At 45.5% G+C, this 17,042-nt stretch overlaps 1 protein-coding gene across 4 annotated transcripts in view; it reads left to right on the top strand.

Moving 5' to 3' along the window:
• ccdc142 (coiled-coil domain containing 142) overlaps positions 1-17,013 on the top strand; it is a 46,397-nt gene extending 29,384 nt beyond the window's left edge. For 2 of the 4 annotated variants that reach the window (XM_061725972.1, XM_061725971.1), the window contains exons 13-18: positions 1,907-2,015; positions 2,285-2,462; positions 6,782-6,892; positions 7,817-7,917; positions 13,636-13,807; positions 16,716-17,013. In XM_061725972.1, the coding sequence (XP_061581956.1) occupies positions 1,907-2,015; positions 2,285-2,462; positions 6,782-6,892; positions 7,817-7,917; positions 13,636-13,807; positions 16,716-16,824 (780 nt within the window). In that variant the 3' untranslated portion in view covers positions 16,825-17,013. Of the gene's footprint in view, positions 1-1,906; positions 2,016-2,284; positions 2,463-6,781; positions 6,893-7,816; positions 7,918-13,635; positions 13,808-15,205; positions 15,298-16,715 lie in introns of those variants that run through there. The other 2 variants (XM_061725973.1, XR_009782905.1) reach the window with 2 other exon arrangements.
• The last annotated feature ends 29 nt before the right edge of the window (positions 17,014-17,042 follow it).

Genomic DNA, 17,042 nt, shown 5'->3' with positions numbered 1-17,042 from the left:
CTTTGACTCATTTGCAAAAAGCTGGGATTACTGTGACGTGAACGGCTGATCCAGTTAGTTGAAATGAGAAGTTATCTCTATGATTCCTCCTCATTTCACCCATTCCACCCTCACCTATGGTCATGAACTTTGGGTAGTGACCGAAAGGACAAGATCGCGGAGATGAGTGGCCGAGATGAGTTTCCTCCGCAGGGTGGCTGGACGCTCCCTTAGAGATGAGTTTCCTCCGCAGGGTGGCTGGACGCTCCCTTAGAGATGAGTTTCCTCCGCAGGGTGCCTGGACGCTCCCTTAGAGATGAGTTTCCTCCGCAGGGTGGCTGGACGCTCCCTTAGAGATGAGTTTCCTCCGCAGGGTGGCTGGACGCTCCCTTAGAGATGAGTTTCCTCCGCAGGGTGGCTGGACGCTCCCTTAGAGATGAGTTTCCTCCGCAGGGTGGCTGGACGCTCCCTTAGAGATGAGTTTCCTCCGCAGGGTGGCTGGACGCTCCCTTAGAGATAGGGTGAGGAGTTCGGTCACCTGGGAGGAGCTCGGAGTCGAGCCGCTGCTCCTTCACATTGAGAGGAGTCAGCTGAGGTGGCTTGGGCATCTGTACCAGATCCTCCTGGATGCCTCCCTAGGGAGGTGTTCCAGGCATGTCCCTCCTCCCTAGGGAGGTGTTCCAGGCATGTCCCTCCTCCCTAGGGAGGTGTTCCAGGCATGTCCCTCCTCCCTATGGAGGAGTTCCAGGCATGTCCCTCCTCCCTAGGGAGGTGTTCCAGACATGTCCCTCCTCCCTAGGGAGGTGTTCCAGACATGTCCCTCCTCCCTAGGGAGGTGTTCCAGGCATGTCCCTCCTCCCTAGGGAGGTGTTCCAGGCATGTCCCTCCTCCCTAGGGAGGTGTTCCAGGCATGTCCCTCCTCCCTACGGAGGTGTTCCAGGCATGTCCCTTCTCCCTAGGGAGGTGTTCCAGGCATGTCCCTCCTCCCTAGGGAGGTGTTCCAGGCATGTCCCACCGGGAGGAGACCCCGGGGAAGACCCAGGACACGCTAGAGAGACTATGTCTCTCGGCTGGCCTGGGAACGCCTCGGACTCCCCTCGGAAGAGCTGGAGGAAGTGTCTGGAGGAAGAGCTGGAGGAAGAGCTGGAGGAAGAACTGGAGGAAGTGTCTGGGGTGAAGGAAGTCTGGGCATCTCTGCTGAGGCTGCTGCCCCCGCGACCCGGGAACGGATAAGCGGAAGTGGATGGATGGATGGATGGATGGATGGATGGATGGATGGATGGCCAAATGTTTGTTTCTCCTTTATTTTTGATCCAGCAGAGATACGTTCCACTGCTCTGACCTTCATGCCGTGTCTGAACCTCATGTGAACCTCGGATACATTATGGACTCCTGGAAGCATTGGAGGCCTTTGTGTCTGGCGATCCTGTCTGTCGAGGACGTTGAAGATGCCTTCGTAATTGGATTAATCATAACAGGATTTCTGCTGATTGGAGTTGTTGGATTCCTGGTATATCGACAAACGCGTAAGTCGTCGACAGCTGTTCTGACCCTCTCAGAGCTGCCCGACGTGGCTGAGGGGATAAGCTCTGCGACCAACACTCAGACTCTAACGTTGGGGGAGCAAAATCGCAAGCTGGATGCGATTCTTGAACAGAAGGCTGGCGGCGGTCTTTGAGCCCATTGGCAAGATGGATAAGACCTTGGAGAAGTTGGAAGCTCGGCTTGGCGGGAATTGATCACAAATTCGTCTGTTCGGAGTCGCCATTGATGAACCAGAGACTTAAGGCAGATGGAAAATTACTGAGTCTGTCTGTTCTTTTCAATACAATTGACAATTGTATACAACAGGGGGGGGGGGCCTGATTCTGATTCTGATGTGTTCATCTGCTAGTGTCCGTGTGTCTGACCCTCATGTGTTCATCAGGCCTTCTCCTCTCTGGTGCTGACCAGCTTCTCCCTGCACTGCAAACTCCTGTCCAGGGACGTGTTTGAGCAGGGCATGCCCTCAGCCAACTGGAGGCCCCGCCACACAGGTGAGAGGGTGAGGGGTGAGAGGGTGAGAGGGTGAGAGGGTGACTCCAGACTGTCCAGTTCCAGAGCTGGTCTTCCTTACCAGTTTTTTGAGTCCCCCCCTCACCCCTCACCCCCTCAGTTTTTCAACAGCAACTCTTGTAGCTTCTTGTGCACTTGACAACGATCAGGATCAAGATGAGGTTTTGTAATTGAAGGTTTAATTCCAGAGAGCTTGAAAGCACATGAAGTGTAACTGGAGGAGTTACTAATGACAACCCTCTCTCCTCAGGATTACCCAGCAGCCCCAGCGCGTACGCGTCCAGGGCAGCTCAGTCTGTGATCGGTCCGGTTCTGGAGTGTGTGGCTCCATTGTCTGATGACGCCCAAGTCCAGGCCCTGAGTGTCACCATGACGGCCTTCATGGAGGCCTGGATGGAGCACATCCTGAAGAACAAGATCAAGTTCAGGTACGTTGGTGAAGAACAAGATCAAGTTCAGGTATGTTGGTGTCTGGATGGAGCACATCCTGAAGAACAAGATTCAATTCAATTCAATTTTATTTGTATAAAACAACAGATGTTGTCTCTAGACGCTTTTCAGAGACCCAGAACATAAACCCCCGAGCAATTATTACATAAACAATGGCAGGTAAAAACTCCCCTAGTGGGAGAAAAGCCTGACCGGGGGTGGGGGCCGCAGCCAGGTGGAAGCAGCAACGGGATGACCGGGGGTGGGGACCGCAGGCAGGTGGAAGCTGCAACGGGATGACCGGGGGTGGGGACCGCAGGCAGGTGGAAGCAGCAGCGGGATGACCGGGGGTGGGGACAATTCAATTCAATTCAATTTTATTTATATAGCGTCTAATACAACAGAGTTGTCTCTAGACGCTTTCCAGAGACCCATACCCAGAACATAAACATAAACCCCCGAGCAGTTATTATATAAACAATGGCAGGTAAAAACTCCCCTAGTGGGAGAAAAACCTGAAGCCAAACAGTGGCAAGGAAAAACTCCCCTTTAGGAGGAAGAAACCTTGAGCAGGACCTGGATCATAAGGGGGGACCCTCCTGCCGAGGGCCAGACTGGTGGGTCAGGGACGGCAACAGCACAGCAGGCAGGTGGAAGCAGCAACGGGATGACCAGGGGTGGGGACAGCAGGCATGTGGAAGCAGCAGCGGGATGACCGGGGGTGGGGACAGCAGGCAGGTGGAAGCAGCAGCGGGATGACCGGGGGTGGGGACCGCAGGCAGGTGGAAGCAGCAGCGGGATGACCGGGGGTGGGGACCGCAGGCAGGTGGAAGCAGCAACGGGATGACCAGGGGTGGGGACCGCAGGCAGGTGGAAGCAGCAGCGGGATGACCGGGGGTGGGGACCGCAGGCAGGTGGAAGCAGCAACGGGATGACCGGGGGTGGGGACCGCAGGCAGGTGGAAGCAGCAACGGGATGACCGGGGGTGGGGACCGCAGGCAGGTGGAAGCAACAGCGGGATGACCGGAGGGAGACCGCAGGCAGGTGGAAGCAGCAACGGCATGAGCAGAGGGGGACCGCAGGCAGGTGGAAGCAGCAACGGTATGACCGGGGGTGGGGACCGCAGGCCAGCACGCAGCTCCCGAAGCTCCGGCCCAATCAGCAAGTTCCAGGTTTGGTTCAGGTTCCACCTGCCTGCGGTCCCCAAAATATCATCTACAGACATGGATATTTAAAAAAATCATAAGTAAGTTTGGTCACCTTGAGTGGTGCTGATATCTGGTCTGGAACATGGACTATATATACAGTGGGGAGAACAAGTATTTGATACACTGCCGATTTTGCAGGTTTTCCCACTTGAAAAGCATCTTTTATACACTAAAACATGTTCTTCTAGATCTCCCGAAGTCAGGAAGGATTTGAAAACAATATTTCTTCACGTGTTCCCCATAAGTTCCCACTTATGTTACGGTTTAAATGATTGTTACAACCTAAATCCAACATAGGCTGATAGGTTTTCTGTGTTTGAGTCCAGAAGATGTTGGTACATGGATGAGTGATCGGTCGTGAGGAGCACAGGTTTCCATCATGGGAAATGAGAGGAACTCTCATCCTCACTGAGAAGAAGAAAACTGTTGACAATCAATTAAAACCTCTTTTCCAAGAGTGACCTGGCCATAATGGCAGCATAAAAACAATACTACAATACATACTGTACATACGAACACAGACAGTCAGTCACACATTCCGGGGAAACAATAGTAAAACAATAGTAACATTTACACAACGGGGCAGTCACAAGAACCAAGAGAGCTTATTTCTCTGTCTTTTAAAATTGATTTGAATTCACCCAAGGATTCTAGATCAACCAGTTTCAAGTCCTTCTCTCATCATTCCAGGTTGACGGGGCAGAAAACTGGAACGCCTTTTTACCCAGTTCAGTTCTGGCTCTCAGGACCTGCATTTGAATAAAGTTCTGTGAGCGCAGGTTCATAACGGCTGACGTTTCTACACATGTGCACGCACAAATATGTAGGGAGACGTCCCAAAATGGATTTATAAATATCGTATTGTAAATAGTATCATTTAGATCAGGGGTCCGTTTCACAAAGCAGGTTTAGTGAAAACTCTGAGTCTGTTAACCCTGAAATGAGGGAAACTCTGAGTTTTCCGTTTCACAAAGGGAGGTAACTCAAACCAGAGAAAGAGAGGTAACTCTAGCCTGTTTCACAAAGAGAGGTAACTTAAGCTCTCGGTCAGTTACCGTAGTAACAGACGCTCTGAACCTAACCTGGTCAGTTACCGTAGTAACAGACGCTCTGAACCTAACCTGGTCAGTTACCGTAGTAACAGACGCTCTGAATCTAACCTGGTCAGTTACCGTAGTAACAGACGCTCTGAACCTAACCTGGTCGGGACCAGGTTTATTTCAGAGAACCTGGAGTTTTTCTCCGTCTCCTCCCTCAGTGGCGTCAATTCAGCCAATGGGTCTTTACGCAATACGCATCCGTTTTCTGCACCACGGACAGCAAGCGGCAGAGTTAGAGAGCAGAAAAGGCTTATCTGACAAACGCAATTTAACTCGTTCACTTTATTCACTATGTCAGTGCAACAATATCACAGGGACATCCCAGTTTAACTTCAAACAGTTAAAGTCCAAATGCAAAAAGGAGAGGGAGAGTAAAAAAAAGTCAAATATTTCCCTTAAACAGATTTATAAGAGGATTTATATCTTACTTTGAGATGAACTTGCATAATTAATCCATCAGTGGCTAACAGCCTCGTTAATATCTTCTGGACCCATCACTTGCCTTCTTTTTTTTTTTTATTGTGTGGTTGTCTGCTTCCTTTTCATTTTTGTAAGTTAGTAACACTGCAGAGCGCATTAAAAACTAGATTGATAGCGACCACTGTCGTCAGGGACGCTGGGACATTTCAAGATATGAGGGGGGGGGGGGGGGGGGTACAAGTGTTGGGATAGATAATACCTACTGAAATCCATCATGTTGTTCTGATATGCATTTGTAGTTATTTTATATGTATGAAGTAATAGAATAAATCAATACAAATAGACACAGAGTAATGCCATAAATGTATTAAAAAAAAAAAAACATTTACATTCTCCCCTGAAGCCGAGGTGTGGCAGCTGCCCCTGATCTAAATGACAATAACATTTCATTTTTTTTCTCCAAAATATGCTCTCATACTCGCCATACGCACGTATTGACACTTCTAACTCCAGTGGCGTGAAGTATGTGGATCTTGAGATGCAAACTAATGTTTCCTCAAAGGGATTTTGTAAATTGAATTGATAAATAAAGTTAAAAAGAAAAAAAAGAAAATGTATGTCGCTCTTTTGTGTCGCCGGTTGCCATGGTGAATCCTTGTATCAGCGCTCTACTGATGATGGCTTTTGATTTCCCTCACGCACGAGCTTAACTCCAGGTGAAACTACTTAGAGTTGAGTAAATTACCTCAAATCCGCTGTTCTGGAACCGAAAACTCAGTTGAGTTTCCGATCTCAGAGTAGATCAACTAAGAGTTCAGGATTAGACTCAGAGTTTGTTGAACCTGCTTTGTGAAACGGACCCCAGGGGTCTAGAGCCGCAGGCGGCTCTTTAGCGTCGCCCTAGTGGCTTCTGGAGCTTTTTCAAAAATGTTTGACCTTTTCTTTTTCCTTTTTTTCTCTTTTTTCTTCTTTTTTTTTTTTTTCTTTTTTCCTTTTTTCTGTTTTTTTTTCTTTTTTCTTTTTTTATTTATTTTCTTCTTTTTTTCTTTTTTCCTTTCCTTTTTAATCTCGACATTTCGACTTTTTTCTCGACATTTCAACTTTTTTCTCGAGATTGTACTTCAACATTAATCTCGACATTCTGACTTTTTTCTCAAAATTTTGACTTTTTTCCTCAACATTTTGACTTTTTTCTCGAGATTGTATTTCAACATTAATCTTGACATTCTGACTTTTTTCTCAAAATTTTGACTTTTCTCTCAACATTTTGACTTTTTTTTCAAAATTTGGACTTTTTTCCTCGACATTTCGACTTTTTACTCGAAGTGCATAATGAAAAAAAAAAATCTTCCCCCAGTTCTAACTAATATAGATTCATGCAGCATGTGTTGTCTTCATTCTAAGGCTGATACAAGACTTTTCATTATTTGCGGCTCCAGACATATTAGTTTTTTGTGTTTTTGGTCCAATATGGCTCTTTGCCGACCGCTGCTCTAGATGAGTAGATAAAGCAGCAGCGTGTAGTTTGATCTGGTTCTGTGTGTAGTTTGGACCTGGTTGTGGTTCTGAGCTGGTTCTGGTTCCTCTCAGTCTCCAGGGGGCCCTGCAGCTGAAGACGGACTTCGACTCCGTCAGAGAAATGATCCAGTCAGAGAAGTGGGGACTGTCTTCAGAGCTGCACCAGAGCCTGCTGGGCCTGAGGTAAATCAGTCTGACCCGTCTACGTGCCCCCTGGTACCAGTCTGACCCGTCTATGTCCCCCCTGGTACCAGTCTGACCCGTCTATGTCCCCCCTGGTAACAGTCTGACCCGTCTATGTCCCCCCTGGTAACAGTCTGACCCGTCTATGTCCCCCCTGGTACCAGTCTGACCCGTCTATGTCCCCCCTGGTACCAGTCTGACCCGTCTATGTCCCCCCTGGTACCAGTCTGACCCGTCTATGTCCCCCCTGGTAACAGTCTGACCCGTCTATGTCCCCCCTGGTACCAGTCTGACCCGTCTATGTCCCCCCTGGTACCAGTCTGACCCGTCTATGTCCCCCCTGGTAACAGTCTGACCCGTCTATGTCCCCCCTGGTACCAGTCTGACCCGTCTATGTCCCCCCTGGTACCAGTCTGACCCGTCTATGTCCCCCCTGGTAACAGTCTGACCCGTCTATGTCCCCCCTGGTACCAGTCTGACCCGTCTATGTCCCAGTCTGACCCGTCTATGTCCCCCCTGGTACCAGTCTGACCCGTCTATGTCCCCCCTGGTAACAGTCTGACCCGTCTATGTCCCCCCTGGTACCAGTCTGACCCGTCTATGTCCCCCCTGGTACCAGTCTGACCCGTCTATGTCCCCCCTGGTATCAGTCTGACCCGTCTATGTCCCCCCTGGTATCAGTCTGACCCGTCTACGTCCCCCCTGGTACCAGTCTGACCCGTCTACGTCCCCCCTGGTACCAGTCTGACCCGTCTATGTCCCCCCTGGTACCAGTCTGACCCGTCTATGTCCCCCCTGGTAACAGTCTGACCCGTCTACGTCCCCCCTGGTAACAGTCTGACCCGTCTACGTCCCCCCTGGTACCAGTCTGACCCGTCTATGTCCCCCTGGTCCTCATGGTTCTGGTTCTGGTTGTGTTTCCAGGGTTTTCCAGCAGGTGGACTGGGCCGTCCTGTGTCTGCTGAGTCGTCCCCAGAACCAGAGCTGCCGCCGCTGTGACGCCTGGACGCCGTTCAGACGCTGCTGTGAGTAAAAACTACACTAACACGGACTAAAAACCAGACTTTAGCCCAGGGGTCGCCAACACAAAATGTTGAAAGAGCCATATTGGACCAAAAACACAAAAAACAAATATGTCTGGAGCCGCAAAAAATGAAGACAAATGGAGAAAGGTGAAGTGTAAAGAAAAAAGTCAAAATGTTGAGGAAAAAAGTCAAAACTTCGAGAAATGTCAAAATTTTGAGAAAAAAGTCGAAATGTCGAGAAAAAAGTCAAAATGTTGAGAAAAAAGTCGAAAGGTCGAGGAAATAGTCGAAATATCGAGATTAATGTTGAAGTTGAAAAGAAAAAAGAAGAAAAAAAGGAAAAAAAAGGTCAAACATTTGTGAAAAAGCTCCAAGTGCCACCAGGGCAGCTCTAGAGCCGCGGGTTGCTGACCCTGATCTAGACTGTCTGTTCCTGTCCTGCTGCAGCTAGGACAGCAAATGCATCATGGGGAACAATTCCACTGGAATTCACACAGGACTGAGAGAATTCCACTGGAATTCTATGGAGCTAGATTTGTGTCTTAATTATTCAATCAAAAAAAGATTGCTCCAATCAAAACATACAGGACTGTCTCAGAAAATTTGAATATTGTGATAAAGTCCTTTATTTTCTGTAATGCTAAAATGTCATACATTCTGGATTCATTACAAATCAACTGAAATATTGCAAGTCTTTTATTATTTTAATATTGCTGATCATGGCTTACAGTTTAAGAAAACTCAAATATCCTATCTCAAAAAATTAGAATATTCTGGGAATCTTAGGCTGCTTTCAGACCTGTGGTCCTTTTGTTTTGTTCCGATTCAGGGGATAAATTGATACAGTTGTTCCGTTTCTCGTTCGTTGAGTTTGTGTTCACAAGGCAAACGTCTGTACCGGTTCAAAGCTGATAACAGAAGCCATGCGGAATCAGCTGCTCTCTGATTGGTCAAATTAACGCGGAAGGAGTTTTCTCTTCCGTACCCCGGGATAAACGACACGCCCCTTCCAGCGCAGACCGCAGCCGCGGTTTTAGGCTGATTTATGGTTCTGCGTTACACCAACGCAGAGCCTACGGCGTAGGGTACGGCGTAGGCTCTGCGTCGATTTAACGCGGAACCATAAATCAGGCTTTACCCATTCATGTATGTGCGACCGCTCGGCCCAGAGCAGAGCTCAGCGACGGGCGAGAGGCCCCTGCCGCAGTCGGGTTTGCGCTGCGCAAACCCGACTGCGGCACCGACTCTTCTCCTTGAACCGTGGTCGCACATACACATGAATGGAGTTGTGTCGGTTGCTGTGTGGATTATGTTCTCACTACAAATAAAAAAAAAAGAACCGTTTCAGGTCCAGGGCGTCTCTAGGATTGTGACACATCTGGGGCTGAGCCCTGAAAAGTTTATGATGTGCGCGCTTAGAGCGCGCGCCCGAAAATGTTGGACATAGAGACATTGATTTATCACGTACAATTAGGTCTCTGCATTAAGTCTGACTCTACACCTACTGTCTTTGTTCATTTCTTGTTTGTAACTTTTGACTTTCACACCACACTTGCCTTTCTCATTTACTTATATATATCAAAATGTGTGCAGCTAACTACATTCCCTCTATAGTTCAAGCTGCAACACTCTTTTCAAAATTGTATTTTACATACATTTTTACATCCACATAATTTCTATTCCCATTACCTCTTTTATTGCTGACCACCTTTGGGGAGAAAAACGTGGAAATCTTTTTCTGTGACATCCCGAATACAAGTCATCTGAACAGCTTTCTGCCTGCTGCCTGCTGCTTTGACTCACGACGTGCGTCGTGCGACCTGGAGGTGTTAACCACTTGTGCGCCAAAGCCAAAGAAGTGGCTTGAAAAATAAATAAATAATAATAATAATAATAATAATTGTTAATTGAATTGTTACTCAAATCTGTCCACTGTTTTATCTAAGCATCAACATAAGAGGACCGTAGATTAACCTAAACAAAAAAATAAAAATAAAAAAAAAAAAAAAATCATATTCGGGGCTAATTAACCCTCCGGGACACCTAGGCGCATTTTACGCGCTTTTCACTTTTCATTTTTGGATAATTTTGGCTGAGTTCATCCATATGGCATGAATTTTGGTGAGATTGTGTATTTTTATATGATCTTTTAATTTCCAGCTCAGCTCCTACAGTAAGTCTAAAATACACTCGTTATGAACAATTGTTACACTCTGACCCCTTCGCGCAAAAATGCGCGCCATTGAAACCCATTCAAACTTCAATTTTTGATCTCGCTTCCATTAAAGCATAATAAATGCATTTTATTATATCTAGGTGTCAATCTGGTCTTTTGCCTTGGAATTGATCATATTTACTACTCTGAACCAGATTACCTCATTTTTACCATATTTGGCATATGTTGAAAAAACATGCTATTTCCACTGGATGGCACCGTCACAATTCACCCCTCCCCCTCCCTTAATGTGTGTGTGTGTGTGTGTGTATGTGTGCATGTACAGTTAGTATATGGGTGTGTGTGTGTGTGTGTGTGTGTGTGTGTGTGTGTGTGTGTGTGTGTGTGTGTGTGTGTGTGTGTGTGTGTGTGTGTGTGTGTGTGTGTGTGTGTGTGTGTGTGTGTGTGTGTGTGTGTTTGTGTGTGTGTGTGTGTGTGTGTGTGTGTGTGTGTGACCTTATGACATTATGAGCAAAGGCTTTCAAGTGCCACTGTTTTCATTCATTCACATGGTTTTTGTGCAGAAGTTTAAAGCCCCTCTAAGATTATTTTGTATAAATGCACACCACACACACCTACACAAGAGGTCCATAAACACAAATAAATCCAAACATGGGGCATTTTGAATCACATGAAAGGTGCAGCCATAGAGAGAATCATGCTTTTTGTTGAGTCGTTTACACAGCAGCGACTGCAGCCAAAGTTTATAAAAATGCAACCTGTGGAACTAGTCATTTCTTATTTGGCAAGATGGAGAGAGCCTATTGAGTGCACAACGCTTTGGACATAGTGATGGAGTCTGATTCTGATCGCGAGCAAGAGGAATCTGACACAGAGAACACAGATACTACAGACGAGGAACCGGTGTCTGAATCGTCTTCTGAGAGCTTGGATGTGTCCTCTGACAGTGAGGAAGAAGAGACTTCCAGAAGTGGGGAAATTCAGTAGCAGTGAAATTTGCTTTCATCCTTTGGACCACTGTGGATCCCTCATGGCAACGGGGAAAAGGTTAGCAGAGGAGGCTGTTCATTGAGGAGCTGGGGAAGACTCTTGTGACTCCACAAATGGCAAGGAGACGCCACCTCCCCGCACACCAGCTGCTGCGGCCTTGGTGTTGGTGCTGAACTCAAAGGAGACCCAGGTCCAAGCTCAAGTGCAAGCCCATCCCCACACACCACCCAGAGGAGGAGGCAGTGTGTTTTGAGCACCAGCAACAAACTCCTACGTGTACTCCACCTGCAGAAAGTGCGACAGTCCCATCTGCAAGGAGCACTACCAAATTGTTTGCAGCTCCTGCCTCACCTGAACTGACTCACACACACGCACACACACGCACACACGCGCGCACACGCGCGCACGCACGCACGCACGCACGCACGCACGCACGCACGCACGCACGCACGCACGCACGCACGCACGCACGCACGCACGCACGCACGCACGCACGCACACAGTCTCTTTCTCTCTGTCACAATTTTGTTGCTGTTATTGAATGTTATTGAATGTTATTTAGTCAGTTTTGATGTTCCTGGCTCACTGTTCCTGGTTCATTGTTCATTGTTTCACTTATGGGTAAAAAAGTATGTGTTATAGCTACCTTTTGAAATGCATAAAAAATAATAATGCATGAAGATCAATGTTGCTGCTCTGTGTTCCCTGTGTTGTTCATCTAAAAACATGGCATCATGACAAAAACCTGGCATTTAAAGGGTTAAATCTTTAAAAAATCATGAATATTTGATATCAATACTTAGGTCAGATATTGGTGAAAGAAATTAGCTCAATTAAAGTAGAATATAATATTAATGTATAATATGTTTTATAGCTACCTTATGAAAAGCGCGTTTTCTGCGCGAAGGGGTCAAAGTGTAACTATTTGACACTGCACAAAAAATAATAATGCATGAAAATCAATGTTGCTACTCATCATTGACATATCCCAGGCTGTAATAACCCAAAACAAAAAAATCTACTTTGCATGTAGTATATTGAAAATAATTCAATTTTTCTGTTTTTTTCATCTAAAAACATGGTGGCATCGTGACAAAAACCTGGCATTTAAAGGGTTAAATCTTTAAAAAATCATGAATATTTGATATCAATACTTAGGTCAGATATTGGTGAAAGAAATTAGCTCAATTAAAGTAGAATATAATATTCATGTATAATATGTTTTATAGCTACCTTATGAAAAGCGCGTTTTCTGCGCGAAGGGGTCAGAGTGTAACAATTATTAAAGGTGTCCCGGAGGGTTAAAAAACATCCGGGGCTTTAGCCCCGAATGTTTTAGCCTAGGGACGCCACTGTTCAGGTCTGGAATGGAATCGGGCTGAGACCACCTCTCCGAGCTGATCTCGGCTCGCTTGTTTTGTGCCGTTTCAGAGCGTGATTGCTGTGTTCACATGTACCAAACTAACCGATCTTTAGGGGGAAACGCTCCCTGTTCCGGAACAACTGCTCCAAACGGGACAGAGGTGAAAGCAACCTTGGAGCTGTTCAGACTGAGACGCATCTGCCCAAATGCGATAATGATCGGATATGAAACTACCTCCCGGAGGTGGTTTCCATCTGGTTTGCAAAAATCGGATCTCATGCGGTTTGGGACTGTTCAGACTTCAAAAGAGTCATCCAGTTTCAATCTGGATGGGCTAAAAATCGGATATTTGCCTGCAGTCTGAACGCGGCCTTAATCTTAAACTGTAAACCATAATCAGCAATATTAAAATAATAAAAGGCTTGCAATATTTCAGTTGATTTGTAATGAATCCAGAATGTATATTTTTGGTTTTCAATTGCATTACAGAAAATAAAGAACTTTATCACAATATTCAAATTTTCTGAGACAGTCCTGTATTTTTTGATTGAAGCAATCTTGTTTTTAATCTTTTTTCTCTGTATATTTTCAATATAAAAAAATTCACTTCAATCAAAGAAAAATGATTTCAATCAAAGAAAAAAAGTGTTTGAATGTGAACAAATATTTGAGACTGAAAAAAATGCATTTGAACACTGTTTTTCTTTGATTGGAAATGTTTTCTTTGATAGAAGTTTTTTGTTTGAAGCAACTTTTTTGATTGAAGTTGTGTTTTTTGTGTTTGGGCCATATTATTATGGGTAGGACATTTGTGTCTTTATCATTTAATCAAAAAAGAAGTTCAATAAAAAATACTTTTTCAATCAAAGAAAAAAAGTGTTTGAATGCAAAAAAATATTTGAGACCCAAAAAAATTGCATTTGAACCCTTTTTTTTCTTTTGATTGAAGTGAAAAAAGTCTTTTTTTTATTAAATCATTTTGACACAATCATCCCGATTGAAGTGAATTTTTTTTTTATTGAAAGTATATTTTTTTATTGAAGCAATCTTTTTTTTGATTGAATAATTAAGACACAAATCTACCTCCATAGAATTGTGTCAAAGTCCTCCCTGCGTAATGACTGATGTGATGTTGGTATTGGTGGATACTGGTCTATACTGGTGATACTGATCCGTCTGCTCTCCCCAGGTCCTGCCAGCAGGAACAGGGACAGCCTGGACTGTGAGGGAGGAGCCGTCATGACCCTGGGCTGCATGGAGACTGAAGACCCGGCTCTGGCTGGTGCTGGTCCCCCCTCAGGGACCGCTACCCTCCCACCGGTCCACCCCTCATCCCCCGCAGAGCCCTACCTGGCTCCCAGGTGAGTTCCTGCACAGGTGATGGTCGGGGGAACAGAACAGCAGTTCTGAACAAGAACTGCTGCTACAGAGTCTCATTTCTTAAAAGGAGCCTCATTTCCTTTAAGGAAAACGGCTTCAAGTACAGAAACGATTCAAATTCACAAACTCAAAACCAGGTACAAAAAGAGGGACGTGGTGCAAATGAAAAAACGTGCTGCAAAAAACAAAGACAAATGCAGCATCATCAAACGCTGCAAATAGAGAAACGATGCAAAGCACAAAACCATATAAAACAAGAAACATCTTCAAAAGAAAAACGCTTCATAACCGGTCACTACAACAGGAAGTGCTCCAAACCTGCAGGGGGCGCTGCTGACTGAACCACAGTGTTTACATCCATGGTTTAAACATACAGCGGGAACGGTAATGTGATTTTTATCTGACTATATTTATATACGATGTTTATATCCCTGTACAACGCTGTACATTACGAGACGTTTCTTTATTATATTTTAACGTTACAGTCAGCTGTTCGGTCTCTCTCTACATCCCGTGTGTCTGTCCATTGAGCTGTTACACTGAGAGCGCCCCCTGCAGGTTTGGAGCACTTCCTGTTGTAGTGACCGGTTATGAAGCGTTTTTCTTTTGAAGATGGTTTCTTGTTTTATATCGTTTTGTGCTTTGCATCGTTTCTCTATTTGCAGCGTTTGATGATGCTGCATTTGTCTTTGTTTTTTGCAGCAGGTTTTTTCATTTGCACCACGTTCCTCTTTTTGTACCTGGTTTTGAGTTTGTGAATTTGAATCGTTTCTGTACTTGAAGCCGTTTTCCTTAACTGAGACGCATTAGGCCGTTGCAGTGCGTTTGGCCCTTGTCGGCCACCGTAATTCTCTGACCTGAACTAAAAAAAAAAACCCTCAAACCAAGTCCTTTCTACTTGTGAAGACTGACAAAAGACTGAGGAGAAGGGAACGTGATTTACTTCCATTGCGTGCAAACATCCCATCTTTACAGCAGACAGAAGAGACCGAGATGATGTGGCATCAGTAAAATAAACATTAAGACTGTAGAAATATAAAAAGTCCTGCAGGTTTCACATGTTTCACATGTTTCCTGCTTCATTCACCATGATACAAGTGACTGTGAGTGCGTTAACATGGGACGTTTAATTCAGATTTAAAATGAGTAAAAATGACCATGTAAACACCTAATTCTGAATGAAAATGGCCATTCCAAATTAAACTTAATTCCAAAGTAAGTGGCTGGTTTATTCAGATTTTAAATCTGAATAGAATAATTCCGCGATCATGTATCCACTCATTCCTCTTTAAATTAATTCTGGTCTTTCTTTCCTCTCGTTCCCTCGCCCGTCTGTCTCCATGATCTTATATTCCACTGGCCTGGTTTTCCAAACAAAGTTTCAAGATGCAGCAGCAGTAAACGCTGGTCAAGAGCAGAGACCATTTATTTAATAAATAGAAATCATTAAAAGAACTGATGGAAACAGGAAACATCAAAATTGTGAGCTTTTCAAAGTTGTAGCAGCTAAGTTAGTTTTTCTTCCGGTAGTTTAACTTCCGGTCCCCCCCCTATCCAATCAGAACCTTCCTAACCCCCAGACCTGGAGAGGAATTGGAGAAAGACCATCAAACGTGTTTTCATGTAAACCTCAATTCAGAATTACTATTTCCATGGAAACTGGAAGGAAAATAGTTTAATTCTGAATTAAAAACATCCTGTAACCGTGGCCAGAGTGTGGTTAACAGATTTATTTAGACCTTGATGACCAGATGATGACGATGATTAAACAGAACCAGGTGTTAAAGCAGAGAAACCTCCGGCCCTCCAGGACCAGGACTGGTGACCCTGCTGTTACCACGACCCTCGGAAACAATATTAACCATTGAATATTTAGTCTTTAATACCGTATTTTCCGCACTATAAGCCGCACCTAAAAGCCTTTAATTTTCTCAAAAACCGGCAGTGCACCTTATATATGATCATTACGTTCATTTCTGTTACTGTAGTCAGGGGGATTGTGGGTAATGTAGTCAGGGGGATTGTGGGTAATGTAGCCAGGGGGATTGTGGGTAATGTAGTCAGGGGGATTGTGGGTAATGTAGTCAGGGGGATTGTGGGTAATGTAGTCAGGGGGATTGTGGGTAATGTAGTCAGGGGGATTGTGGGTAATGTAGTCGGTGTCGTCGAAGTAACGGCGCTAAAAACGTCAGGAATCGTCACAGACGTTCAAGACAACAGCAGCGACGCTGACTCGCATAATGGAGACTTTGACGAGACGGAGCAAAGCTGGTTTTTATTTTGTTAATAAAGTTTGACATATGGTACTTTTCTTCTTGTTTTTTGTTTTTTTGCATTTGCTGTAGGATTTTGTAGCATTTCCTGTAGCGCAGCTCCATCAGGTAGATATGTAACTCAACCCCAGCCACTATAGTACGGTATTTTACCAGATATTTAGTGCGCCTTATATATGGAAATGTTTTAAAATACGTCATTCATTGAAGGTGCGCCTTATAGTGCAGAAAATACGGTAGTCTCTCTCACAAACTCACCCTGTACCTTCAACTCACCTCCATTCTTCCATTCCTGCTCCTCATGGATCAATCAGTTTCCTGCCTGGTTCATGACTCAGCAGTTCTCCACTGCAGACCAGTCGTCATAGCAACAGCAGCCTTCAATGTGGCCGTACGTACGACATGTTCTGATCCAGAGTTGGACATGTCTCATGCATCATTTGTTTGTCCCGGTCTAGGAAACTGGTTTGTAAGTGGGAGTTGTTTTGCTGAGTTGTGATTGGTTACCTGCTGCTGAGCCTGTACATCCAGCTGAAGACAGCTCTGCTGGTTAACCTCCCTCCTGATGGTGAATGTTTGACCCGTGTTTGACCCGTGTGTGTGCATGTCTCCTCAGTGCAGCTCTGGGTTCAGCCCAGCAGGACTGGCTGGACCTCCGGGTCCAGAACGGCACCGTCCGCTGGAGGTTGATGGGACTGCAGTGTCTGTGCAGGACGGAGCCGTGATACCATCCTGGACCTGATCCTGGACCAGAATCAACGGTTTAATCCTGGACCAGAACCATCTCTTTAATCCTGGACCAGAACCATCGGTTTAATCTACTAATAAAGTGCTGTTGTCATGCTGATTCATGTTCCTGGTGTTCTCTTGAAGTGTGGAGGAAAGACGTGAGCAGCCGTGTTCTTCACACAAACATGAGGGTAACAGTCCAGGGGTCGGCAAC

This window comes from Cololabis saira, chromosome 7 (assembly GCF_033807715.1).
Source record: "Cololabis saira isolate AMF1-May2022 chromosome 7, fColSai1.1, whole genome shotgun sequence".
NCBI classification, from domain to species: Eukaryota; Metazoa; Chordata; class Actinopteri; order Beloniformes; family Belonidae; genus Cololabis; species Cololabis saira.
The sequence above is the reverse complement of the archived record's forward strand: the minus strand, read 5'-3'. Positions and strand labels throughout refer to the sequence as shown.